At 63.5% G+C, this 25,232-nt stretch overlaps 3 protein-coding genes across 12 annotated transcripts; all 3 read right to left on the minus strand.

Annotated features, from left to right (window-relative positions):
* Positions 1–10: 10 nt before the first annotated feature.
* Positions 11–5,620, minus strand: GRN (granulin precursor). Of its 5 annotated transcripts, none has more exons than XM_050985558.1 (13): positions 5,488–5,620; positions 4,506–4,609; positions 4,363–4,434; positions 4,185–4,269; positions 3,997–4,100; positions 3,765–3,912; positions 3,580–3,686; positions 2,862–2,976; positions 2,684–2,781; positions 1,866–2,108; positions 854–1,096; positions 240–503; positions 11–168 (listed from the first exon to the last, which is right to left on the minus strand). In XM_050985558.1, exons 1-13 carry the CDS (start codon positions 5,603–5,605, stop codon positions 70–72), a joined length of 1,800 nt encoding a protein of 599 aa, XP_050841515.1. In that variant the 5' UTR covers positions 5,606–5,620; the 3' UTR covers positions 11–69. The 5 variants fall into 5 exon arrangements, with proteins under 5 accessions (XP_050841515.1, XP_050841516.1, XP_050841519.1 ...); XM_050985559.1 differs by lacking the exon at positions 5,488–5,620 and adding an exon at positions 5,322–5,474; XM_050985562.1 differs by lacking the exon at positions 1,866–2,108.
* A 1,752-nt stretch (positions 5,621–7,372) lies between these two features.
* Positions 7,373–11,982, minus strand: TMEM98 (transmembrane protein 98). Of its 5 annotated transcripts, none has more exons than XM_050985570.1 (7): positions 11,874–11,982; positions 9,877–10,063; positions 9,322–9,453; positions 9,043–9,076; positions 8,700–8,815; positions 8,183–8,242; positions 7,373–7,650 (listed from the first exon to the last, which is right to left on the minus strand). In XM_050985570.1, the coding sequence occupies exons 2-7, from the start codon at positions 10,005–10,007 to the stop codon at positions 7,443–7,445; spliced, it is 681 nt and encodes a 226-aa protein (XP_050841527.1). In that variant the 5' UTR covers positions 10,008–10,063; positions 11,874–11,982; the 3' UTR covers positions 7,373–7,442. The 5 variants fall into 5 exon arrangements, with proteins under 5 accessions (XP_050841527.1, XP_050841526.1, XP_050841525.1 ...); XM_050985569.1 differs by lacking the exon at positions 11,874–11,982 and adding an exon at positions 10,743–10,889 and having other exon boundaries at positions 9,877–10,134; XM_050985568.1 differs by lacking the exon at positions 11,874–11,982 and adding an exon at positions 10,743–10,888 and having other exon boundaries at positions 9,877–10,118.
* A 1,044-nt stretch (positions 11,983–13,026) lies between these two features.
* Positions 13,027–25,037, minus strand: ARHGAP27 (Rho GTPase activating protein 27). Of its 2 annotated transcripts, XM_030231801.2 has the most exons (16): positions 24,914–25,037; positions 23,951–24,671; positions 20,423–20,848; positions 18,429–18,644; positions 18,005–18,115; positions 17,845–17,912; positions 17,661–17,748; positions 16,296–16,400; positions 15,726–15,824; positions 15,562–15,652; positions 15,311–15,430; positions 14,787–14,885; positions 14,447–14,524; positions 14,172–14,306; positions 13,715–13,820; positions 13,027–13,603 (listed from the first exon to the last, which is right to left on the minus strand). In XM_030231801.2, the coding sequence occupies exons 2-16, from the start codon at positions 24,650–24,652 to the stop codon at positions 13,426–13,428; spliced, it is 2,622 nt and encodes an 873-aa protein (XP_030087661.2). In that variant the 5' UTR covers positions 24,653–24,671; positions 24,914–25,037; the 3' UTR covers positions 13,027–13,425. The 2 variants fall into 2 exon arrangements, with proteins under 2 accessions (XP_030087661.2, XP_050841513.1); XM_050985556.1 differs by lacking the exons at positions 23,951–24,671; positions 24,914–25,037 and adding an exon at positions 22,330–22,527.
* Between the last annotated feature and the right edge of the window lie 195 nt (positions 25,038–25,232).

Consider the following 25,232-nt stretch of genomic DNA (forward strand, 5'->3'; position numbering starts at 1 on the left):
GAGCTATGGGTTGAGTTTCTCCTAGAAACCGTTTATTGGGGTGGTAGTGGTGGTGGTGTCCCCATGCCATCAGAGCAGGTCCCAGCGCTGGGAGCTGCACCCCCAGCCCCCCCCGGTGCAGCGGGACCCCGCTGGGCAGCAGTGGCGGCCGTCGGAGCAGCAGGAACCCTGCAGAGAGAGATGGAGTGAGGAGGGGGTCGATGCCACCCCCACCCCCACCGTGGTGTCCCCCCACTCACCTGGGCAAAGGGGCAGCACCCCCAGGAGCCTCCCCGGGCCTGGCAGCACCGCTGGCCCCCGTGGCAGGAGCCAGTGGCACCGCAGGGCACGAGGCCACCCGGGTGGGTGCCAGCGGCTCGCAGTGGGACGGGGGGTGCCCGGTGGGGGGCAGAGGGGGTTGGAAGCAGAGGGGTGGGCACCAGCAGCTTCTCACAGCTCTCAGTGGCCATGTTGCAGGTGTAGCCTCGGGGACAGCAGTGCTTGTGGTCCCCACAGCAAACGGCCTGGGGGGGACACAGGATGGGTTCAATGGGGTGACGGAGGGGGACATGGGTGTCCGGGGGACACAGGTGTCCGGGTACCAGGGACAGAGGTATGTCAGGTGTTCTCAGCAGAGACCCAGGGACTGTGCCAAACCCTGTCCCCAGCGTGCCCCCAGAACCTCCACGCAGGGTAGCAGTGACAAATGTGGGAGTGTCCCATGCTCCTGCTCCTCCTAGCCCTGCTTGTCCCCAAAGGGTCACCCCCACAGTCACGCTCTGTCCCAACCCCCTGCATTCCATTCCCAAATCCTCACTCCCTGGGACAACACCCCACCCCTGGGGTGCCCCCGCCCCCAGGGACTCCCCCATACCTGCTCAAGGGGGCAGCACCCCCAGGTGCCCAGGCTCAGCCGGCAGCACGTGCTCCCATCAGGACAGCTTGTCTTCTCATCACATTTGACATTCCCCGATGTCAGCTGTCCCCCGTGGGGCAGTGCCGGGGTCTTGTGCAGCCAGGGCCGGCGGGTGCCCTCCCCCTGCAGGCAGCTGCCCCCCTCGGGGTCGCAGGTGTAGCCCTGGGGGCAGCAGTGCACGAGGTCGGGGCAGCAGACGGCCTGGGGGGGCAAAGAGGGAGGGCTGAGCACAGGGGACGCCCTGCAACACAGCTGGGGACCTCCAGGGGACAAGTGCCCTCTTGCCTGTTCCTGCCCTACCCTATCCCGTGTCCCCCTGGACCCAGCCTGGCTCCATCCCCACTCTGAGGGAGGCAGATACGGGGACCCCCTTGTGACGCTTCTGCCCCTCTGTGGGACACACAAATGTCCCTGAGCATCCTCATGTTCCTGAGCACCCCAGTACCCTTGTGTGCCTCTGTCACCTCCTGCCACTGGAGTCCCAAACTGGTCCCAGTTAGCAGAGGGGGTCTGATTGGGGTTGGGGGCCAGCAAAGGGGCCCTGTGTCCCATGGGGACATGAGGACTTTGGAGCCCACCCTGTCCTTCCTGGAGAACAAGGGACATCTGCCCTCACCCTGCCCAGGCGACAGGGGACATCTGCCCTCATCCTTCAAGCAACAAAGGGAGACAACTGGCCTTGACCCTCCTGGGGAAAAAGGAGCATTGGCCTTTGTCCCCTCAGGGCACAGGAGACCCCCAGCCCATGGGGCTGCTGAGGGGACAGGTGGTTGCTGTGCCCTGTGAACGTTCCCGTGTCCCCAGGCAGGTGCTCCACTCAGGGTCCCTTGAGCCATGGCCCCCTCCTCCAAGGACACCTCAGGACCCCCTGGAACCTCTGCTCAGTCCAGGACCCCCCACTCCCCTGGGTGCACCCCCGGGGCCCCCATCCCACAGAGCCATGGACCCCCATGGGCAGAGCCCCCCACACCTGGCTGAAGGGGCAGCACCCCCAGGTGCCCAGGCTCATCCGGCAGCAGGTGGTCCCGTCAGGACAGCTCATCGTCTCATCACAAATGACATTCCCTGATGTCACCTGTCCCCCCCGGGGCAGCGCTGGGGTCTTCTGCACCCAGGGCCGGCGGGTGCCCTCCTCCTGCAAGCAGCTGCCCCCCTCGGGGTCACAGGTGTAGCCCTGGGGGCAGCAGTGCACGTGGTCTGGGCAGCAGACGGCCTGGGGGACAAAGAGGGGGGGCTGAGCACAGGGGACCCCCCAAGGACTGCCAGCTCCACAGGAGAGGGAACAAATGTGTCCCCTCCTGCCCATTCCTGCCATCCCCATTCCCTGCCCCAGCAGTGAGGAGGGGGGGATATGGGGACCCCCTGACTTCACCCGTCAGTGGGACTCAGGAAGGTCCCTGAGCATCCTGGTGGCCTCCACGATGTCCCTTCACCACCTTGTACCACTGGAGCCCCAAACTGGTCCCAGTCAGTACAAGGGCTTTGACTGGGGGATGTCAAAGTGTCAGCCTTCCCCATGGGACATCAGGGAATGGGAGCCCTCCTGGGGGACAGGGGACATTTCCAAGTCCTGGAGGGATGCTGGGGACCCCATCATTGTCCCTCCCAAGGCAGACAGGAGACATCAAACCTTGTCCTGGGCAAGTTCAAGGAACCCCCTTGTCTTTGTCGGTGAAACAGGACACAGCTGCCCTGATCCCACCCGGGGGACAGAGGACATGTGTCCTCATTCCACCCGAGGGGACAGAGGACATCTGTGTGTCCTGGGGGCACAGGGGACCCCTGTACCTGCTCGAGAGGGCAGCACCCCCAGGCCCCAGAGCTGAGCCTGCAGCATGTGTTCCCATCAGGACAGCTCGTCCACTCATCACACTTGACGTCACCAGCTGGGAACAGGGGACAGTCAGAGCTGGTGTCCCCTCCCCCGGACAGGACAGGGGGTGGTTGCTCCCTGGGGGATTCTTACCTGTGGGCAGTGCTGCCAGGGGGGCAGAGCCCCCCAGGGAGGTGCAGGTGGAGTGGGTCAGGTCACAGGTGGTGCCCTGGGGACAGCAGTGCTGCCCATCACCGCAGCACACGGCCTGGGGGGAGACATGGCGTGACAAGGACCCTGGGGATGGGGACAGGGGGCACAGCAGAGGGGACATGGAATGGAGGTGCCCTTGGGACAGCAAGTGCTGCCTATCACTGCAGGACACGGCCGGGGGGGAGAGATATGGGGGGACAGGGACCCTGGGGACAAGGACAGGGTGTGCTCAGCATGGGGGGCAGTGCAGGGTGCCTGGTATGGGGACATGGCACAGGGTGGGGTGCCCAGTGCCCAGTGTCCACCACAGGATGCCCAGCAAGGCGTGTCTGGTGTGGGAAGATTGGTGCCCAAAACAGGGTGCCTGGCATCACTGTGGGGTGCTCGGAACTGGGGTGTCCAGGATGGGGTGCCTGCGTGGACTGGTACGGGGCGAGTGGTGTGAGTCGGGGTGGGGGGTCCTGGAGTGCCCAGTGAGGGGTGACTGGCTTGGGGTGCCTGGCACAGGGGTACTTGGTTTGGGGTGCCTGGGGGAGGCTGGCCAGGATTTGGGTGCCTGGCATGGGATGCTTGGTTCGGGGTGTTCAGTTTGGGGGGCTGGGCACAGGTTTGGCACAGCTGCACATGCCGGGGTGCCCAGGGCTGTGCCAGCACTCACGTTCTGCAGGGGACAGCAGCCGTACTGCGTTGGGGACAGCTGGCAGCAGGTGGCCCCGTCGGGACACGCCGAGCGGCCATCGGGACACAGCACCTGGCGCAGCGCCACTGAGGGGACACACGGTGTCACCGCATCCCCTCCGAGCGCACGGCACAGCGAGGGCACCCCCAGGGCACACACCTTACCTGGGGCGGGGGGCTGGCGCTTCCAGGCGGGGAAGGCTGTGCCCAGGGGGACATCGGTGTCACCGGCAGGGGACACACAGCGCCCGCGGGTCAGGTCGCAGATGGTGGCGTGGGGACAGCAGTGCACCTTGTCAGCACAGCACGAGGCCTGTGGGTGCCAGCCGTGCTCGTCACAGCGATGGCCGTGCCAGGTCCCTCCCCCTCAGCATCCCCGTGTCCCCACAGCCCGTACCTGGGGCATGGGGCAGCAGCCCCAGGCACCGCTGCTCGTCACACAGCATGTGGCATCGTCGGGACACTCGGACTGGCCATCAGGACAGGGGACAGCAAGGGGGGCTGTGGAGACAGGTGACACCCCTCTGTCCATCCTGTCCCCTCCAGGCCCACCCTGCCCCCCAGCCACCCCCCGTGTTCCCATACCCAGGTCTGTGACACAGGACTCCCCATCAGCGCTGCAGTGGGACCCTCGGGGACAGCAGCGGTGGCCCCCCGCACAGGGGACACTCTGGGGAGAGAGAAGGGGGGAGGGAGGGCAGGGAGTGCCCCCCAAATGGCAGGGACAGGGGGGAAACTGAGGGAAACAGGGGATGGGGCTCACCTCTGGCAGCTGGCAGCTGGCAAGGCAGGATGAGCTGTCCTGGCATCCCATAGCACTGCGAGCAGGGAGGGCCTGGGGGGGCACAGGGGGGGTTACATCCCCTGCTGAGGCCCCCCCCGACCCCCCAAATCCTGCACACTCACCGGGGTGACGGGGCAGGGTCCCCCATGAGGACAGGGCAGCCGGGCCCCCACGCCGGCCAGGGCCACCCACAGCAGCAGGAGGGTCCTCATGGCTCTGGGGGCACCTGCGGGACCCCCCCGAACCCCCGGCCTCAGTTTCCCTTCTCACTGAGTGGGCGGGCAGCTCTGCCCCCCAAATCTCACTTCTTCTTTCAGCCAAGTGTTGGGAAAGCCGCAGCCCCACCCCTCTTCAGCTAGCCGCCTCCCCCCGGGGTGCTGGGGGGCCCCCAGGGTGCTGGGGGTACCCACAGAAAGGGGGGGGGCCCTGCGGTGTGTGGCACCCCAACCGCGCCCCGATAGCATCTGCCTGCGGCGCCAGACAGGCACCCCTGCCCCCCCCATCCCACAATCACTGTCAGTGTCACTTCCCTTTCCCCGCTGGGGACACCTCCTGCTCCGCCCAGGGTGGTCACGGGGGTTGTGTCCCATGGGGGGCTCGGGGGACCCTGGTGTCACTGCACACCCACCCCTGCAACCCCCCGGGCAGGGCTGGGCTGACCCCAGACATCCCCAGAAGCACACCAAGTACCCCCAGTGCTCCCAGTGTTCCCAGTACTCCCAGTGCCCCCAGTGCACCCAGTGTTCCCAGTGCTCCCAGTGCCCCCAGTGCACCCACTGCCCCCAGTGTTCCCAGTGTTCGTAGCACGACTTCCAACAGGGACTCCCAGCACTCCCAGTGTTCTCCCATGACTCCCGGGACCTCCCAGTCTTGCCCCTTGACTCTCAGTGTCTCCCAGTTCCTCCCTAACTTCCAGTTCCTCCCAAAGCTCCCAGCACCTCCCAGTCGTCCGTATGACTTCCAGTGGCCCCCGTGACTCCCAGTTCCTCCAGTGTCTCCCAGTGGCCCCCGTGACTCCCAGTTCCTCCTGGCAGCTTCCAGAGCTCCCAGCGCTCCCAGTATCTCCCGGCTGTGCCCGTGTCTCCCAGCGCTCCCAGTACCCACCAGAGATCCCAGCTCCCTCTCCCGGTCCCGGCCGTGAGCCGCCCCCCCCAACCACCGCTGGCCGCAAGCCCCGCCCCCGCAGCCCATTGGCCGCCCACCACGCCTGCCGCGCTGCCATTGGCCAGCCAGAGGTGACGGGATGGGCACAGCGGCCGCCTCACCCCTGTCACGTGACGGGCGATCACGTGGTCCCACTCCCCCCGGGGCCGAGGGCGGCGAAAGCGGGCCTGGGGCTCGGGGTACGGGGAGCCCTCAGAGCGTCCTGCCCGGGGCACAGGGAGCTCTGCTTAGCGGGGGGACCCCACAGACCGCCCTGCCCGGGCACAGGGAGCTCTGCTTAGCGGGGGGACCCCACAGACCGCCCTGCCCGGGCACAGGGAGCTCTGCTTAGCGGGGGGACCCCACAGACCGCCCTGCCCGGGGCACAGGGAGCTCTGCTTAGCGGGGGGACCCCACAGACCGCCCTGCCCGGGCACAGGGAGCTCTGCTTAGCGGGGGGACCCCACAGACCGCCCTGCCCGGGGCACAGGGAGCCCTGCCCGGGGCATAGGGAGCCCTCAAACCCCAGACCCCACAGACCGCCCTGCCCGGGGCACAGGGAGCTCTGCTTAGTGGGAGGACCCCACAGACCGCCCTGCCCGGGGCAGGGACTCCTCTGTCTTCAGCCTTGAGCCTTGGGCCCCCTCCCCTGGGCACAGACCCCGCCTCAGGGCACAGCCACCTCTTCAGGGGCATGGATTCTCCCCTCAGGGGCACAGACCCCCCCCCCCATTAGGGGCACAGACCCCATCGTAGGCACAGATCCCCCTGCCCGTGTCTCAGGGTTTCGCTCCTTGGAGCCCTCCAGGCCTCGCTCCCAGGGCAGGCATTACCCCCAGAATCCCCAGGCCCCCAGACCCTCCCCAACCCCACAAACTTCCACCTGCCCCCACAGCCCCCTCAAGTCCTCCCCAATCTCCCTGATCCTCCCAAAACTCCAGTCTTTGCCCCCCAGTTCCCCCATCCTCCCTGCCAATGCCCACAAGCTCCCCTAAATCCCCTCTACTTCCCCAAACCCCTCTTCCAAACCATTCCAAGCCACACTTCCCTACACCAACTCCCTCATTCTCCCCAACTCCCCCAAATCCCCCTCCAACCCCCCCAATCCCAGGAAATTCACTCCGAAACCTCTTCCAACCACTCCAATACCCCCTAAACCCCCCTTAAACCCCCTCAACTTCTTCAACTCCCTCCAAACTCTCCCTAAACCCCAAAACCTCTCATTCCAACACTCCAAATCCCCTGCAAACCCCCAAACCACCTCCGATCTTCCCAACCCTTCCAAATCTCTTTCAGGCCACGCCAACCTCCCTCCACACTCCCTTCCCAGCACCCCCAGCCTCTCCCTAGACCCCCAACTACTCCAATACCCTGAAATCCTCTCCATAACTCTCAAACCCCCTCCAAACTCTCTCAAAGTCCCCCAAAACCATCCCTAGACCCCCAACCCAAACAAATCTGCCTCCAAACCACCTCCATCCTTCCCAACCCCTCCAAACCCCAGCCCCACTCCTTTCCAAGTCCCCCAAACCCTCCCTAGATCCCAACCCCCCAAAATCTTCTCTAACCCCCCCAACCATCCACCAACCTTCCAAACCCTTCAATATCCTTTAAAGACCCCTTCCAACCTTTCTCCACACTCCCTTCCAAGTTCCTCAACCCCTCCCCAGACCCCCCAGCTCCTCCAAATCCCTCTCCAACACCCTGAAATCCCCTCTAAACCCCTCAAACCCCCTCCACATTCCCTCCCAAGCCCCCAATCCCTCCATAGACCCCCAACAGCCCCTTCAGCACCCCCGTTTTGCCCCCAGACCCCTCTCCATGCAGACACCACATCACCAGCCCATCCCAGAGCCACCGGTGCGGGGTTGGGGGCACACAGGGCCTTTATTGGGGTCAGATGGCCTTTACTGGGGTCAGATGGCCGACTGCTCCTGGCGGGGGGGCTCGCCGGGGGCCGGTGGCCGCTCGGGCTCGGTGGCCATGGCAGCCTGGCGCAGCACGGCCATGTGCTCCTCGGCGGCCGCCAGCGAGCGCTCGACCCAGTGGCGAGCGGCCGGCTGGCGACAGGCGCTGCGAGTCACCAGCACCAGGTGACTGACCGACAGCAGCAGCGCCGCAGCCCTGCGAGGACACGGGGCTGTCACCGCCCTGTCACCTCCCTGTCACCGCCCTGCCCCATGTGGCTTCCTCAGCAGCAGCGTGGCCCCCAGTTTGCCTGTGGTGACCAGGGACAGGATCCCGGGAATGGCCTGAGGTTGTGTCACACGGGGTTGGGATGGAACTCAGGGAAAGGTTCTTCCCCAGGGGTGCTGGCACTGCCCAGGCTCCCCAGGGGATGGGCACGGCCCAGAGGCTGCCAGAGCTCCAGGAGGGTTTGGACAGCACTGCCGGGGATGCCCAGGGTGGGATTGCTGGGGAGTCTGGGCAGGGCCGGGGTGGGACTGGATGAGCCCTGGGGTCCCTCCCAACCTGGGATATTCTGGGATCTGCTCACTCCCCGTCCTGCTGGGTCACCTGGGCTTCTCCCCAGAGTGGCGCTGTCCCCAGAGGTGTGGTATGGGATGGGGGTGTCCCCATCCGGGGGGGTCCCCATCCCCCCCACCCGCAGGTATCCCCCACCCAGGAGTGTCCCTGTCCTTCCCGCTGCTGTCACCTTGCATCCAGCAATTTGGGGTCCAGTGGGGGGTACATGGATCTCACCACGTCGTCCACCCTGCGGTGGGGACAGCATTAACCCCAGGGACACTGTGGTGACACCTCCAGCACACCCACCCCAGGCCTCAAGAGCTCTCTTGGAGCCCTGGGACCACCCTAGAGCCCCAGGAACCCCCCAGAACCCCAGGTACCCCCTTAGCCCCAGGACACCTTCCAGAGTCCCAAAATTACCCCAGGGCTCTGGGACACCTCCCAGAGTGCCTGGACACCCCTGAAGTCCCTGTTTCCCTCCAGAGTCCCCAGGGTCCCCTACAGTGCCTCAGGGCCCCCCCACCCAGAGCATCAGGATGTCCCCAGAGCCCCCATGACCCCTCCAGACCCACCCTGTTCCAAATCTCTGAGGACCCTCTGGAGCCCTGGAATTTTCACCCCCAGTCCCTGGGGACACCCCAGAGCCACAGGACCCCACCCCCCCCACCCAAGAGCCCTGGAACCCCCCAGACATCCCCTGTCACCTGGGGCTGATGCGCTTGGCCACCACGATGATGTCACCCAGGCTGGCTGGGGACTTCACACGTGCGCCTGAGCCCATGGTCATGGCCACCAACTTCTCCGTCAGTGTGTGACAGATCTGGGGGACAGCGGCAGGCACTCAGTGCCACCATCAGCACCAGTGCCACCAGTACCAACAATGTCATCATGGCCACCATTACCACAAGTGCTGCCCACCACTGACATCAATGTCACAAGTGCCACTGGTGCCACCACTGCCTACCAGTACCACAGCTCTACCAGTACCACCAGTGCTGCCATTGCCACCAGTGTCACCAGTACCACCAGTGCCACGCCCTCACTCACCTTCAAGATGGCGATGCAGTGGGACACCAGACCCCTGTGGAGAGGGAGGAGAGTGTGAATTCACCTGTCCCCCCCCTGTTCTGTCCTTGTCCCCTCTGTGTCCCCCCCTCTCCTGCTAGCCCATGTCCCCCAGACCTATGGGGATATTTCCACCCCAACACCATCTTGAGGACCATCCCCATGGCATGGTGACTTCCAAATCTGTCCCATACATCCCATTATGGGGGACTGGCACTGCACAGGGGTCCCCAGCAGTGGGAGGACCCAGGCGACACTCACGAGGCATCCTCGACCCAGTCCTCGTTCTCGAGGATGGCCTCTATGTGGGGGTTGGTGATGACCACGTCATCCAGCTCGAGCTCCGAGGGCTCTGATGGTGTCTCTGTGATCCCCATTAGGTCCACGATGGGTCTGTCAGAGAGACATGGGGGACATCCCACCAAGGGCCACCTCCTCAGGCTATCCCACAGCCCCACTGGCCCTGGTGCTGGAGGACATGTCCCCATCTTTGTCCCCCTGGTGATGTGGAATTGTCCCCAACTTCTTCCCTCTGATGATGCTGGACATCGCCTGTATCATCCTCCTGATCGCAATGGACATGTCCCCATCTTTGTTCCCTTTGTCCCTTTGATGATGGCTGATGTGTCCCCATCTCCGTCCCCCTGATGATGGTGGGTGTGTCCCCATCTTTGTCCCCCCGATGACCATGGACATGTCCCCCACATTGTCTCCTTGATGATGCTGAACATGTCTCTAGCACTGTCCCCAGCCCACAGGGGTTGGGGTCCCTCCCTGGTGGGGACAGGGACGCTGCCACCCCCATGGGTCACTCACTTGGTATCGTAGTGGTGGCGCAGGTCCTTGGGGTGACAGTAGCGCTGCCTGCACACCACCACCAGCGCCACGAAGGACGCCAGGAAGATGGTGGCCAGCACCCCAATGGCCACGATGACAACAGTCTCCATGGCTTGTCCCTGCCACAAGGGCTCAGGCGTCCGGGGCCATCACAGCACGCTGGGGGCTGCAGTGACAGGGACACCGGGGACTGGAACCCCACAGATGTTCTCCTCTCCACCCTGCATCCCAAAATGCCTGGCCAGGACCTGGTTTCACCCCCGATGGATCACTGTCCCCAGGGTCAGTGTCACTTGGGGGATGTGGTGACTCTGGGTGTGAGGTGCAGCATGATATGGGGGGCTGCCCTCATCCCGCCGCCATGTCCATGGGGACAGGGGCTGGGCTCAGGAGAGCAAGTCCTGGGCTATAGGGGGGGTGTGGGGACCCCCAGAGTGTGTCCTTCTGGACACCCCTACCCACAGCCCTGTCCCTATGGGGACATGTCCTTCCAGAGCCTGACCCTGATGGGAACCCCCAGAGCCCTTCCCTATGGGGCCACAGGGACCCCCAGAGCCCTCAGTTCTGATTCCTATGGGGTCATATGGACCTCCAGAGCCCCCTTTCCATAGGGATCCCGCAAATCTGATCCCAGCTGGGCCACGGGGACCGTGAGCCAGCCCTGTTGCAGTAGCAGGGCCTGTGTGTCCCTGTGCCCCTGTTCAGCAGGACACCAGCCATAACAGGCCCAGGGGATCTTGTGTCCCCACCCGGACAGACCGGGAGTCCCTGTGGGGTTCCCACCCTGCGGGGGGAACCCCCGTGCCCATCCCGTGGGCCGGGGGCTCCATCCCTGCCCTCCCTACCTGCTCCAGCCGGGAGGCACTGCCGGGCAGGACACGGGGACACGCGGGGACGGTGCCACTTCCGTGCCGGGTGTGCAAACACGGCCACACCGACCTTCGCCCCCTGACTCACACCTGGGTCCCCCACGGAGGGGGGGTGTGGGATGGGCCCCTGACACCCTCTGGCCCCACTGCTTCCCCCACTCCCCTCACCCTTTTTTCTTTCGCCTGTAAATCCCATTGAATTTTGAATTTTAAACCAGGTTTAGGGATTTGGCTTAAATTTCCAGCCCAGCTGGAGTTGTCACTGTAACCCCACAGGGCTGGGGACAGTGAAGGGGGGACAGGGTGCTCCCCCCGCTGCCCCTCCGCCACTTTCTCACTGCGATTAAAGCCTTAAGAGGGATTTTGGCTGCCAAAGCTGCTTTTGCTGTAACCCCATGGTGCCTGGTCCTGGGGGGGGGGGGGCACAGCCCCGGGGGTGTCCCCAGGCCCCCTAAAGTGTCCGCAGTGCCGCCCCCAGCCCCAGGGCGTGTCCCTGTCCCGGCTGGGCTGGGGTCCGACCCTGCCCGTGCAGCACCACGGAAGGTGGGACCTGCACCAAGGGGAAAGGGGGAGTTTGGAGGGGCACTGGGAGAGGGGTTTGGGGGGTTCTGGGATGGGGGGACTCTTCTGGGGGGTTTCTCGGGGGTTCTGGGATGGGGGACGCTGCTAGGGGGAGGGTCCTGGGAGTGGGGGGGGGCTGCTGCTGGGGGGTGTCCGGAGAGTCCCTGTGAGTGTCTGTGGCGGTGTGGGGGGTTCGCTGCTGGAGGGGGGACCCGGGGGTGTTTGGGGGGATCTTGGGGGGGGGTCGTTGCTGGCGGTTCCTGGTCCCGCACAGTCCCGGTTACCGGGGGGTTACGGGGCTGATGGGGTCCCTCCTGGCCCTGAGGGTCGCTCCGGGGGCCCAGAGGTGGGGGTTAGGGTCTCTGGGGGGTTCCGACACGGCTCTGTGGGAGGGATCGCTCCCAGGGGTCCCCTACAGCGCCTGGGGTCCCGTGGGGGGTTGGGGGATGGCTGGGGAGTGTCCCGGGCGGGAGATCCCCTCCCAGCTCCCTCGGCGGGTCCCTGCGACCCTCCCGGGTCCCCCCAATCCCTCCCAGACCCCCGCACCTGGAGCGGCTCCGCGGCGGCCGCGAACAAGATGGAGCCGGGCGGGGGGCGCGGAGCGGGGCCGGGAGCGGGGTGGGATCGGGATGGGAGCGGGGAGGGAGCAAAGAGGGAACGGGGTGGGATCGGGATGGGAGCGGGGAGGGAGAAGAGAGGGAGCAGGGATCGACCGGGCTCTGCCCCCAGCACCGCCCCCCTTCCGCCCCGAGGGTCCCCTACGCCTCCCAAAGTTCTGAAGTGCATCCCATGCATCCAAAAGTGTCCCAAAATGTCCCAAAGCACTCCCACTGCGCTCCTGAAGAATCCCCTCTTGTCACAAAGTACCTCCTTGTGCTCCAAAGTGGCCCTCTTGCACCCCAAGGTGGCTCTGTTCTGTCCCAAAGTGCCCCTGCTGCACCCTTGAAGCATTGCCTTGTCCCCCAAGGCATACCCTTGTGCCCCCAAATTTCCTCCTGCATTCCACACAGTCCCTTTCCTGTCCCCAGCTGTGTCCCCATTGTGTCCCAAACCACATCCCTGCACTCCTGAGGCTTTCCTTTTTGTCCTGAAAATCCTTGTGCCCCAAAATGACCCCACTGCACCCCAAAGTGTCTTCACTGCAGTCCAGCTTGGCCCCATTACATCCCCACCGCACCCCAAAGTGCCCTTGTTGTGTCCCCAAGTGTCCCCTCTGTACCCTAGCCATCCCTGGGTCCCCAGTTGTTGACATGTGCTGTCCTTGCTGTGTTTCAAAGTACAGGACATGTGTCCCATGTCCCACGCCTCCTCCTTGTGTCCCTGCCATGCCCCATGATGTCCCAAAGCACTTCAGTCATGTCCCTTGCCATCCTTTTTGTGTCCCATCCAGTCCTAGTTGTGTCCCAGCTCGTCACCATCATGACCCAAAGTGCCCCCACCCCAGGAGGTGGCTCTGGGTGATGGGAACTCATGTCCCATGACCGTGTGGCTCTCATCACGTCTGTGGTGACATTTGTGGTGACACAGTGCTTGGTGACACCAGCAGGAATGGTGTCCCAGGTCCCCTCATCGTCATGGGGTACGAAGGCCATATGGTGTCCCCAAGGGTCACCAGGAACCAAGGAGCACCAAACCCCTGCTGTGCCACCCACATCCCTGGGATGTCCCCTTGTCCTGCCAGCAACACCTGACCCCTGTGTCTGCATGGGCTCTTTATTTGGGATGAGGGCAGGGGCTGCAGCCCTGGCACTGCCCGGCCCCTCCCTGTGTGCCAGTGCCACCACCCAGCAGGCCCTGCCCGCTGGACCCTCCCTGCTCCACCTGGGAATGTCGGCTCCAGGGGGGCACCACAGGGCTCCACTGACCACGGGGACCCCCCTGAGCCCCACACACTTCTTGGGGCTTGGTCCCCCACATCCAGCCCCGGTGGGACGGGGTGGCCAAGGAGGACCCCCCCAGGTGCCCCTCCCTTGAGACAGGTCACCGCTCTGCCCTCTGTGGAGCCACCACCGAGGCGGCACTTGGCCAGGTCCTTCCTGGAGACACTGCTCCATCAAGTCCCCACTGCCAAGCTCGTGCCTGCACATGTCCCCAGGGTTTATCCATCAGGGAAGATGTATCCATAGTGGTTGAGGATGTGCTCCACCACCTGGTTCTGGAAGACCATGTGCATGGCCATGTTGCCCTCCTCGCTGGCCGGCCGCAGCAGCGTGGGGCCAAAGACGATGGCGACGCTCTGCACCGACATGCGGTTCTCCTCCTTGTGCTCCACCACCCTGCGGGACAGCGGAGTGTCACCAGCATGGCCCTGACCCCAGGGCCTGTCCCCAGAGTCGTGTTCTGCCTTCGTGCACCAGGTTGGGTTTGGGGGAACAAGGGGGTGTTACCTGCAGAGGTGGCGGAAAAGGACCTTCATGGTGTCATGGTGGGCAGGTGGCAGGGACAGCACCAGGTCCCGGATGCAGTGGCCCCGCAGGGACAGGTCCTGGATCTCTGCCAGGGAAGAAGGGCACAGTGGGGTGCTGGCCCCAGCAGTCACAGTATCCCTGTCCCCACCTCCATTCCCATCCTCACCCCATCCTTGTCCCCGTCCTAATCCCCATCTCCATCATCCCCCCTGTCCCAGTTCCTGTCTCCATTCCCATTCCTTTTCTATCTCATTCCTGTCCCCAACCCCATCCTTATACCCTTCCCGATCCCATCTCCATTTGATCCCAGGTCCCATCCTTGTCTCCATCCCATCCCATCCCATCCCATCCCATCCCATCCCATCCCATCCCATCCCATCCCATCCCATCCCATCCCATCCCATCCCCTGTCCCTGTCCCTGTCCCTGTCCCTCACTGATGGCAGCGATGAACTTGTCAAAGTGGCTGAAGGGGACGAGTGGCTCTGGCAGCTCCCGCAGGAAGAGCTTCAGTGCCCCGGTGACAACGTGGATGTCCTCCCAGCGCCCGTCATCCAGGTCCAGCTGCTCGTCTGGAGGTGGGGCAACATCTCAGGTGTGTCCAGAGCCCCAGGGATGGGTGGGTGGTCCCTGGCAGCCCCCTCCCCTCTCCCTCTGTTCATGAAGGGGGCAATAACCCATTGTCCCCCACTGTCACCGCGGGTGACCGTACCGTGCTCCACCTTGTAGCGCAGTTTCTGGATGGTGGCCAGGTTGCCACTGACCCGGTACAGCCCATCATGGTCCAGACCTGGGCAGATGGAGATGGGGGAAAGCTCCCAGTTAAACAATCCACACTGGGATGGGACATTAGGCACTCTTAAGGGATCTCTGGGTCCCAATGTGTCCCTGCTGTCCCCTGGAGGATGCCCACAGCCAGGTGGCACATGGTGACAGTGACCAGTACAGCAGCCAAGGCTTTCAAGGAAAACCCAAACATCCCATGTAGGCTGTCCCTGGAACTGTCCCCATGTCCCCATGCCAGTGTCCCAGGCTGTCCCTGTCCCCTGTACCTCTCCTCTCCACGGTCCAGATGCACTGCAGGACGAAGTGTGGCACTGTCCCTCGCTCCCGCTCACACAGCGCCAGCAATGAGCAGCCAAAAACCTGGTCTAGGAACACAGCAGGGACATGAGCACGGCCAGGGGACACCAGGAGGGTGGCTAGTGGAGGACAGGGTTGGGGACAGAGGGACTTGTTCCCATAGGAGTGTCCCACCAGGGTGGCTGGAGGCGATGGGACATGCCCGAGCCCATCACCAAGATGTTGAGTAAGACTTGGGCTTGGTCACTCAACCCAGTGTCCCAGCTCCCCCTTGGCTGTCCCAACTCCCCCTTGGCTGTCCCAGCTCCATCTCTGGCTGTCCCCTCCAGCCTCCAGCCTGCAGCCATCCCAAGGGACTCAGCTCCATTCCAGCACCCATCCTTGACAGGCCCTATCTCGACACCCCATCCCACTCTGGATTTACCCTCATCCCAGCATGTATCCTCAATCCAGCCCCGTGCCAGCACCCCCCGATCCCGCTCCCCACACCCACCCTTGATGTAGCCCCTCTCCCGCAGGGACTGCAGCGTCGGCCGTCTCTGCAGGAACTTGCGGAGTTTGTTCCGGACTCGGTTGGTGTCACTCTCGGCAGTGCCCGTCACCTGCCCGGCCGCTGGGGGACATGGCACACGTCAGCACCGTCCCCAGGGTCCGCCCGGGCGCTCCCGGCCCGTCCCACCCCGGGACCCGTAGGGTGGGTGGCTTTGTCGGTCCCCCGTGCCCATCCCAGGTGCCGGTGCTCACCTGCCCTCCGCTCCTCGCCGCCCCCTAGCTTCTCCCGGGAGCCGAATTCAGCCCGAATTTCGGCCTCCTCCTCTCCGGAGATGTCGGAGCCCTACGGAAGCGGCACCGTGAGATACCGGGGCCCGGCCCCAGGGCGGCCGCGGGGGATTGGGGGCCCCGCTCACCCTCCGGCCGATGCTGTCGGCGATGGCCCTGTGCCAGGCGGTGATGATCTGCTCCGAGTCATGCTGGATGAGGAATTCCGAGCCCTCCCGCGTCCTCAGCTGCCGGAGCGACAGTCAAAGGTCAGGGAAAGGGCACGGGGCTGCCGCCACCAGCCGGATTTGGGAACCAGGATGTGGCTGAGCCCGGCGCCAGCTGCGATGACACCAAACGGTGCCGTCTGCGGGGAGCTGAAGCGGCTGGAGCGGCTCCTCCCTCTGCAAAGCCCCTCTGGGAGCCAGGATGTCCCTTGGTGGCCTCCCGGTGCCCATCAGAATGGGACAGTGACCGGCAGTGCCAGTCCTCTGGCAGTGCCCCTCTGGGAGCCAGGATGTCCCTTGGTGGCCTCCCGGTGCCCATCAGAACGGGACAGTGACTGGCAGTGCCAGTCCCTGTACACCCACCCTGGCACGGTCCCAGGGTCCCCACTTCCATCCCCTGCTAGGATGAACTGGGCAGGTGTGGCACTGCACTGTGGGCCACGTGTGGACCCTGGGGTGTGACCAGTGTCTCTCCTGCTGTCACCTGCTCACCTCCAGGACATTCTTCTTGCTGGACTTGTCCCTGCCGGCCCAGGTGAGGGCGGCCCCGTGCAGCTTCACCGTGTGCTCGGGGGTGGTCAGGGTGCTGGGGTGCCTCTGTGGGGACAAGGGGATGAGGGTGGCACCTGTCCAGAGAGGACAGGGACACCAGGATCCTGCTGGGGGGTGTGGGCTGCCCTCCTCCAGAAAGGTAAGGTTTTCAGATGTTCTTTGTGGGACTTCTCTGTCCCCTCCTATGGTCTCTGCAGGACTAGGACCTGGGACTGCTGTGGTGGGGCAAGGGTCATAGCCACCAGCCTGGGGACAGAGTCCTGGGGCTGCCATCACCTCGAGGGACATTCCCAGCCTTCCCCAGGGACCCTGGGGGGGCTCCAGCTTTGGGTCTCCCTCAGTGACACTGCAGGAAGGGAAAGGGTGGCTGCCCCCAAGGAGGATTTTGCAGGGGGGGAGCATCAGACCCTCTGCTTCTCCCCATGCCCTGGGTTTTGGGGTGCTTTGGCCAAAGTTCCCCCTGCCCCAAGAGCCTCTGCCCCCCAGACAGAGCCTGGAACCCCCGAGGTGAGGCCAGCACTGTTTCCCCAGCTGTGGGTGCCCTGTCTTCTCCCCCGTCGCTGTCACCACAGGGTGTTGCAAGACCCACGGCAACTTCTGCATCCGGTGGCACCTGCTGGGCACTGCGGGGGGAGGAGCTGGACCCGGGGGGCGGACTGGGGCCGGCTCTGCTTCCTCCTGCTGTCTCCCACCAGCTCCGGGTGCTCCAACACTGCCACCCCTGTAGGGAGTGTCGGTCTGCTGGGGGGTGAGCTGGGGTCCCTGTGCAGGGCACCTGCCCTGGCCTATGGGTCCTGGTCCCATCCTTCAAGTGCTGATTCCCCCCAACAGTGCTGGGGGTCTTATTTTTTGGATTCTGGCCCTGTCCCCTGGATGCTGGCCACAGCCTATGGGTGCTGGTCCCATCCCGCAGCTTCAACCCCATCCTGTGGGTCCTTGTCCTGTCCTAAGGATGCTGGTCCTATCCTGCAGATGCTGGCCCCATTCTGTGAGTGCTGGCCATGGTCCCCTTCCCCCAAGAGCCTCTGCACCCTCTAGACAGAGCCCTGAACCCCCACTCCAGAGGTGAGGCCAGTGCTGTGTTCCCTGTGCGTGCTGCCCCTATCCTACACACATCGGCCACATTCTGTGAATCCTTGTCCAGCCCCATGGGTACTGGCCCTGTCCCATGGGTGCTGGCTTCTCCCATGGCTGCTGGCCCTGTCCCTTGGGTGCTGGCCCTGTCCCATGGGTGCTGGTCTGTCCCATGGGCACTGGTCCCACCCCATGGGAGCTGCCCTGCCCCATGGCCATTGGGGCTCTTACCAAAGCACTGGCAGCTGAGTGCTTGGAGTCCTTGAAGAAGGTGAGGATTCCCCCTTCCAGCACTGTCCAGGAGGAGCTCCAGTTCTTCCTGGGGAGGGGAACAGGGGTCACACAGGGATAGCACAGCTCCTTCCCCCTGCTGGACTCGTGTCTCCAGTGGCAGGGGACACCGGGATGTTCTTACCGGAGCCGCTTCCCTCTGTCCACTGTCTTGGTCCTGTTGAGCACCCCGGCTTTTTCGAGGCTTTTAAACTGGAAAGTGAAGGTGAGGGTGTCAAATTTGGCCCTTGCTCTCCCTGGTGTTGGGGTGAGGGCAGGCTGGGTGTTCCTCCCTGGGTGCTCACCTTCTCCTCCCTACTGCCTGGAGCTGGTGACACGGGGCCGTGCCAGGCGGAGAGCCCGCTGTCCTGGCTGGAGCTGCTGCTGGCCCGCTCGTGGCAGCTGCCTGATAGCACCTGGGCAGGGAGGGGTCAGGTGATGCCTGAGGTGCCCCTGCCAGGAGGGGGCTGGGCTGTGCACCCACGGCACCCCAGAGCCCCTGCAGCCTCTGCTCTGTGGGCTTGTGAGGATGCTTATCCCTGGCAGTCACCCCTGTCTGCATCTGTCCCTATCCCCATTGCCGTCTCTGCCCTTGTCCATAACCCATCCCCATCTCCATCCCAGCTCCTATACCCTGTGTTCATCCCTCTTCCAGTTCCTGTCCCTTTCCCTGGCCCCATCCCCATCCTCAACCCTGTCCCAATCCCTATTCCCATCCCTATCCCGTACCGTGTCAGGGGCGAAGTGCTCGGGGTAGAACACGAGTCCCTCCGGGTGGCCGTGCCCATACCAGCCTGGGGGTGAGCCCAGCTCCTCGGGGCGCCTTGGGGACAGGCAGACAGAGGCCCCCTGATCATAGGAGCCCACGGGTGAATAGTCTTCCTCAGGATAACACTCCAGCTCATCTGGAGACAGGTCAGGATAATCTGTTTCTGGAGTGGGTGGCTGGAGAGAAAAGAAAGTTCAAGATCTTGTGCCCAACCCAGAGATCTGCATCTGTCTCCATTTCCATCTCCATCTCAATCCCTGTCTCCATCTCCATTCCCATTCCTGTTTCCATCTCCAACTCAATCCCAGTATCCATTCTGTTCTCCATCTTCATCTGCACCTTCATCTTAATTTCCATCTCTGTCTCTCATCTCCAACTTCAGCTTGGTCTCCATCTCTATCCCATCCTGGTCTCCATCTCCAGTCCCCTTCCCTTCTACATCCCTGTATCTGTTCCCATCTCCATCTTCTGTCTTCATCTTTATTCCCCATCTTTGTTTCCATATTAATTTTCATTTCCCATCCTTTCTCAATCTTCAGCTCTGCCACCATTTTCATCTCATCCCTGTTTCCATTTCCATCTCCATTGCATCTCCCACACCTTTCTCAATTCCAATGTCTCCATTTTCATCCCATCCCATTTCCATCTCCACTCCCATCCCTGTCTCCATTCCCATCCCTTTTCCATCTCCAATCCAATCCGTCTCCAATCCAATCCAATCCAATCCAATCCAATCCAATCCAATCCCTGTCTCCAATCCCATCCCATTTCCACCTCCAATCCCATCTCTGTCTCCATTCCCATCCCTGTCTCCAATCCCATCCCTGTCTCCAATCCCATCCCTGTCTCCAATCCCATCCAATCCAATCCAATCCAACCAATCCCTGTCTCCAATCCCATCCCATTCCACTCCATTCCTATCCTGTCTGCTCCCATCACAATCCATTCCCATCCGGTCTCCAATCACATCCTGTCTCCAATCCCATCCCTGTCTCCAATCCAATCCATCAATCAATCAATCCATCCAATCCAATCAATCCAATCCAATCCAATCCAATCCAATCCAATCCAATCCGTCTCCAATCCCATCCCTTTCCATCTCCATCCATCTCTGTCTCCATCCCTCCGTCTCCATCCATCCTGTCTCCAATCCATCCGTCCATCTCATTACATCCTATCTCGCTCATCCACGTCTCCATCCCATCCACATCTCCTCCATCCGTCTCAATCCCATCCAATCCAATCCAATCCAATCCAATCCAATCCAATCCAATCCAATCCAATCCAATCCAATCCAATCCCTGTCTCCAATCCCATCCCATTTCCATCTCCATTCCTATCCCTATCTCTGCTCCCATTCACGTCTCCATTCCCATCTCTGTCTCCAATCCCATCCCTGTCTCCAATCCCATCCCTGTCTCCAATCCAATCCAATCCAATCCAATCCAATCCAATCCAATCCAATCCAATCCAATCCAATCCAATCCAATCCAATCCAATCCAATCCCTGTCTCCAATCCCATCCCTTTTCCATCTCCAATCCCATCTCTGTCTCCATTCCCATCCCTGTCTCCAATCCCATCCCTGTCTCCAATCCCATCCCTTTCCATCTCCATTACTATCCCTATCTCTGCTCCCATCCACGTCTCCATTCCCATCCACGTCTCCATTCCCATCCACGTCTCCATTCCCATCCCTGTCTCAAATCCAATCCAATCCAATCCAATCCAATCCAATCCAATCCAATCCAATCCAATCCAATCCAATCCAATCCCTGTCTCCAATCCCATCCCATTTCCATCTCCATTCGATCTCTGTCTCCATTCCCATCCCTGTCTCCAATCCCATCCCTGTCTCCAATCCAATCCCTGTCTCCATTCCCATCCCATTTCCATCTCCCATCCCTGTCTCTGCCCCCACCCCAAGCCCACCCCGCGCCTCGCCGGGTGCTCACCCTCTGCTCCATGGGACCGTACCGCGTCCCCCCAGGGAGCCTCTCCTGGGGGCTGCCCGTGTCTCCTGCACTGGGGGGGTCCCACGACGTCTCACCTGTCACCGAATTATAGAAAAAAGTCTGTCCGCTTCCTTTGTCCACGTGCTGTTCCCACTCGGGAAGCTCCAGGCTGTGTGCGAGCGAGGAGGCGGGAGAGGCGGCGGGACTCACTCCGTCGGCCGCCTGCCCGAAGGGACAATCCCACGTGGTCTCGCCCGTCACTGGGTTGTAATAAAACAAATGTCCACTGTCTGTGTCCGTGTGGGTTTCCCAGTCTGACACGGAGCCAATGGGCTCCTCTGGGGCCGAGCTGGCGGCGGCCTCTTCCCGCAGCTCCTGGATGTTGAGGTAGATGGGATCAGGTGTCTCCTCTGACTCCTTGCGTGCCTGGGGGAACATGGATGTGTCATTACTGAGCTGGGATGGCATTCCTGAGGTGTCCCCATTGTGGTGTCCAGGTGGCCAATGGGTGAGGCATCGAGGGGCTGGATCCTGCCCTGGCTGCTGGGTCACCCCCCTGCCTGGGCCCCCAAAAGTGTGAGGCAGGAGGTGCCAGTGATGGAAGGCCAGGAGGTGGAGAGGGGCATGCACAGCGCCCAGAGTCAGGCAGGGAGCACCCACTGGCACAGGGATGGGCACATGGAGGGACATCGAGGTCCCCAGTGCCAGCACCTGTGTCACCTGCAGCTGGCAGCACCCTCACAACCAGCACCATGTCACTGGCACCTGCATGACCCACTGTGTGCAGCACCTGCAGCAGCACTGCAGCACTGGTACCTGTGTCACTGCATCACCAGTACCTGCATCATCAGCACCTCCATCACTGGCACCCATGTCACCCACATCATCAACATCTGTGTCCCTGGTACCCACTCATGCAGCACCTGTGCCACTTGTACCTGCATCACCCACATCATCCACACCTGCTTCATTGGTACCTGCATCACCCCCTGGATACAGCACCCACATCACTGGTGCCTGCATCACCTGCTCTCCGCAGCATCCACAGCACTGACACCCAAACCATGAACACCCACAACCTCTGCACTGACACCTGCGGTCCCAACACCTCCAACCTGCTCATCCCCTGCACCCCCAGCCTCTGTGCCCACCTCCCCAGCACCCCAACACTCACACCCATCTCACCCATGCTTGCACCCCAGCACTCATCACCTGCACCCTGGGACATTTCCAGCACCCACAACCCGGCCTCCCGCCCAGAGCCGGATGCTGAACCAGACAGTCCTATCACCACATCCCAAAATAGCATCCCCAGCACCAGCCTGGCTGACCCCATCCGTGGGGACGCTGGGGTAGGGGGATGTGTCCCCTGGGACCAAGAGAGTGCTGCCAGCCGGGAACCCCCCCCCATCACCCTTTATCTCCCCAGCCTTACAGCCTGAAGCTCTCACTAATGGATGCGGGGACAAAGGTCCCAACTGCAGCCCTGCCCATCACCCCGAGGGAGGTGACAGTAGGTCCTTGGGGACACCTTGGATCAGAGTGGGACAGCAGCTTGATGACACCCGTCATCCTCCCCCCATTACCCCATGACCCTCCCACCCTGGTGAGCAGGGCCAGAAACTACCAGGGGGTCTGCCCTCCTCCTGGGGACAAGGGACATGGGGGTGGCAATGGGGCATCTCTGGCACCGAGTCCCCCCAGCACCTCTCTCTCTCCTGTGGGTGGATCCCTGGGGGTTTCTCATCCCCGGGAGGGCTGGGTGGCCCCTCCCTGCTTTGGGATGGGTATTGAGGCAACCGCCAGTGCCCATAAACAGCCAGGGAAGCCGAGGGGGAGCCTGGCAAGGGGTGACCCCAAAACACCCCCCTCGTCCCCGGTTGGGAGCACCCAAGGGTGCTGCCTACCTTCCCCAGGTGCAGCAACTGCAACGCCCTGCTCCAGGCCTGCTGCGGCCCCCCCAGTGCCCGGTCACCCATCGCGGTGACACCGGGGCAGCGCTGGGGGCACCAAGGTGGGGACAGCTGTGGGGACAGCTGTGGGGACAACACAGGGCTCCAGTGACGTTGCTGGCGCCCTGAGCCGGGCCCTGCACCCACCGCGCTTCCTGCCGGGGCTCGAGGAGCGGAAGAGACGCCCAGGGCGGAACTGGCTCCTCTTGGGGCTGTTGTCACCCGTCACCCACAACCTGCCACTCGTCACCCGCTCTGGCAAAGCCAAGGCCACCCGAGCAGGAAATGCTCCAGGATGATGCTGAGTAGGAATTGCACTGGGATGATTTTGGGTGCCCATCTGGTGTCACACTGCTCAAATGGAAGCTGATCTGGAGCTGCTGTGTCCCCACACCACCAGGATCATCCCATCCTGTCCCATCCCATCCCATCGGGTGCAGATGGTGGCAGGACCGATGTCACCATGGTCCTGCCATGCCTGATGCTGGCTGGTTTTGGCACTGGTTGGATTTGGGCAGCAAGGGGAAGGCTCCCGTGCTGGCACTGGGATTGGGGACTACGTTGGGTTACCCCCAGAGGGGGCTCAGTAGCTTTGGGTGCGCAAAGGGCACAGCTAGCAGCACAAGGTATAAAATGGGGTGAAAATGAGGTGAAAATGGGGTGTAAAACACAGCCCCCCACCACCAATACCCGATTTCTTCCAGCAACTCCCCCGAGTGCACAATCCCTCCAGCCCCCCTTGAAGTGGGGGACACCCAGGCTCAGGGTGCTCCAGGTGCCCGGGGTTACTCCGAAATGAGGTGCTCGGGGACAAGTAAGGAGAGGACAAGGTCGTGGGCCCCACCCCTCTGCCGGCACCGTCTCACCCTGTGTACCCTGGCACGCCTTGGTGGCCGGCGGGGACCCCCACCCTCGGGCGCCCCCCTCGGGGAGGTGCAGCCCAGGGGGTGCTAGGCAGAGCCCTTTGCTACTTACTGGTGTGGGGTGAGCGTGGGTTTGGGGTGTCGGGGCGCTGGCCTGTGCCGGGGTGCACCCAGCACCCACCTCGGTCCATGGGTGCTGCGCCCAGGTGAGGCTCCCGCCCCGGCAGGGAGGAGCTGCCGCGCTTCCCTGTTAACCCTTTCTGCTTCTTCTCACCCCGGAACGCTCCTGGGGAACCTGAGGGATCACTGCAAAACCCCCCAGAGACCACGGGGTTCTGCAGAATAGGGGGCTGGGAGAGCTCAGGGGTGCCCATGAGGGTGGGGGAACTGAGGCACCGGCCAGGGGATGAGGGTGGAGGGTGTGCGGGGGGGGTCCCTGCGTGGGGGTCCCTCCAAAATGTTTAATTTTGGCAAGCCCCTATGGTGGGGTCACCTGCAGGTTTGTCCCATGGGGTCAGCTGGGTGGGGAGACGTGGGAGGTCCCAGCAATGGCTACGGTGCCGGGGTGTAACCCTACTCTCTGCCGGGGGTCACAGGGTCGTGGTGGGGGGACACGGCCACTGAATCAGCCGGGGGGGCCAGGCTCAACACCCCTACCCGCTAACCCACCCTCAGCGCAGCTTTTGGGGACAGCAGCGGGGATGTCACCTTACCTGAGCCGCGGGACCGGCCCCCGGCCACCTCCTGGCCACGTCCCTGTCCTTGCCGGAGGCGCAGAGGGTCTCGGAGCGGCTCTTCCCGAGCGGCCGAGGGTGTCTTGGGGGGTCCCCGCGTGCCCCTATGGCAGCAGCGGCACTGCGAGGTGCTGGTGTCACCCGCGCCAGGTCCTCCAGGGAGTACGATGGTCTCACAGGCTCAGCGGAGTGCGCGGTCAGCCCTGGGAGGACCCGAAAAGAGCTGAGTGATAGTGGCGAGTCCCTCCTGGGCACCGAGTCCCTCTGGAGCACCGAGTCTCTCCTGGGCACCGAGTCCCTCCTGAGCACCGAGTCTTTCCTGGGCACTGGGCACCCTCCTGCCGTCTCCCCCGGCTCGGCGGCGCTGATGAACTGATACTCGTAGGCTGGCGGGGGCTGGGGGACGAGCGCGGCCGGCTCTGTCGCAGCATGTCCCGATGGCGGGGGGTCAAGCGGGGCTGGAGCAGCGATGGGTGGCAGCTCCTTGACGTACTGGGCCGGGATGTAGAAGGCTCGGGCGTCCCCGCTCCTGCGGACGTGCCACCAGTGCGGGTTGGTGCGTTTGAGCAGCACATAGCGCTCGTTGGGCTTGATGGAGACCAAGGTGCCGTCCTTGGCGCGGTACTCGAAGCCGTACTCCACCAGCACCAGCGACTCCTCCGCCGGCTCCGCCGGCTCCATGGCCTCCCCGCGCCTCCGCCTGCGGGACACGGGGCAGGGGAAGGTGACGGCAGCGCCCAACCCCTCCTGGGCCGAGGACCCCCCAATTCAGCTTCCTCGGGGTCCCCGCTGAGCTGCCGCCCTACGCGGCGGGTTCGCAAACCGCCCGAACCTGCTGGAACACCCTGGGGTCACCACCACCATCCTTGCCACCATGCCCGAGACCCCAAAGCCACCGAGCCCCGGGCCCCCTAGCTCCCGGTCCCCGAGCCCCGCTCTCACCTGCGGCCGGCGCTGGGGCGGGGGCGCGCCCGCGGTGCCGCTCGTGCCCGCGCTGGGCCGGTCCCGACTCGCCTGGTTTCCGCCGCCGCCTCGACGAGAGACGGGGCCGGGCTCCGCGGCGGGTGGGTGCCCGGCCCCCGCTGCTGCTCGGGGTGCTGGGGCGCGTCCTGTCCCCTCGGCGGGCGGGACGGGACGGTGGCGGAGGGGACCCGCTGCCGCCCGACGAGGAAACGGCTCCTCGGGAGGTTCCTGCCGCAGGAAGGGCCCAGCCCCGCTGCTGCCGGGATCTGCGCTGCTGCCGGATCTGGCACGGCCTCCC

Source organism: Serinus canaria, chromosome 27, assembly GCF_022539315.1.
Source record: "Serinus canaria isolate serCan28SL12 chromosome 27, serCan2020, whole genome shotgun sequence".
NCBI classification, from domain to species: Eukaryota; Metazoa; Chordata; class Aves; order Passeriformes; family Fringillidae; genus Serinus; species Serinus canaria.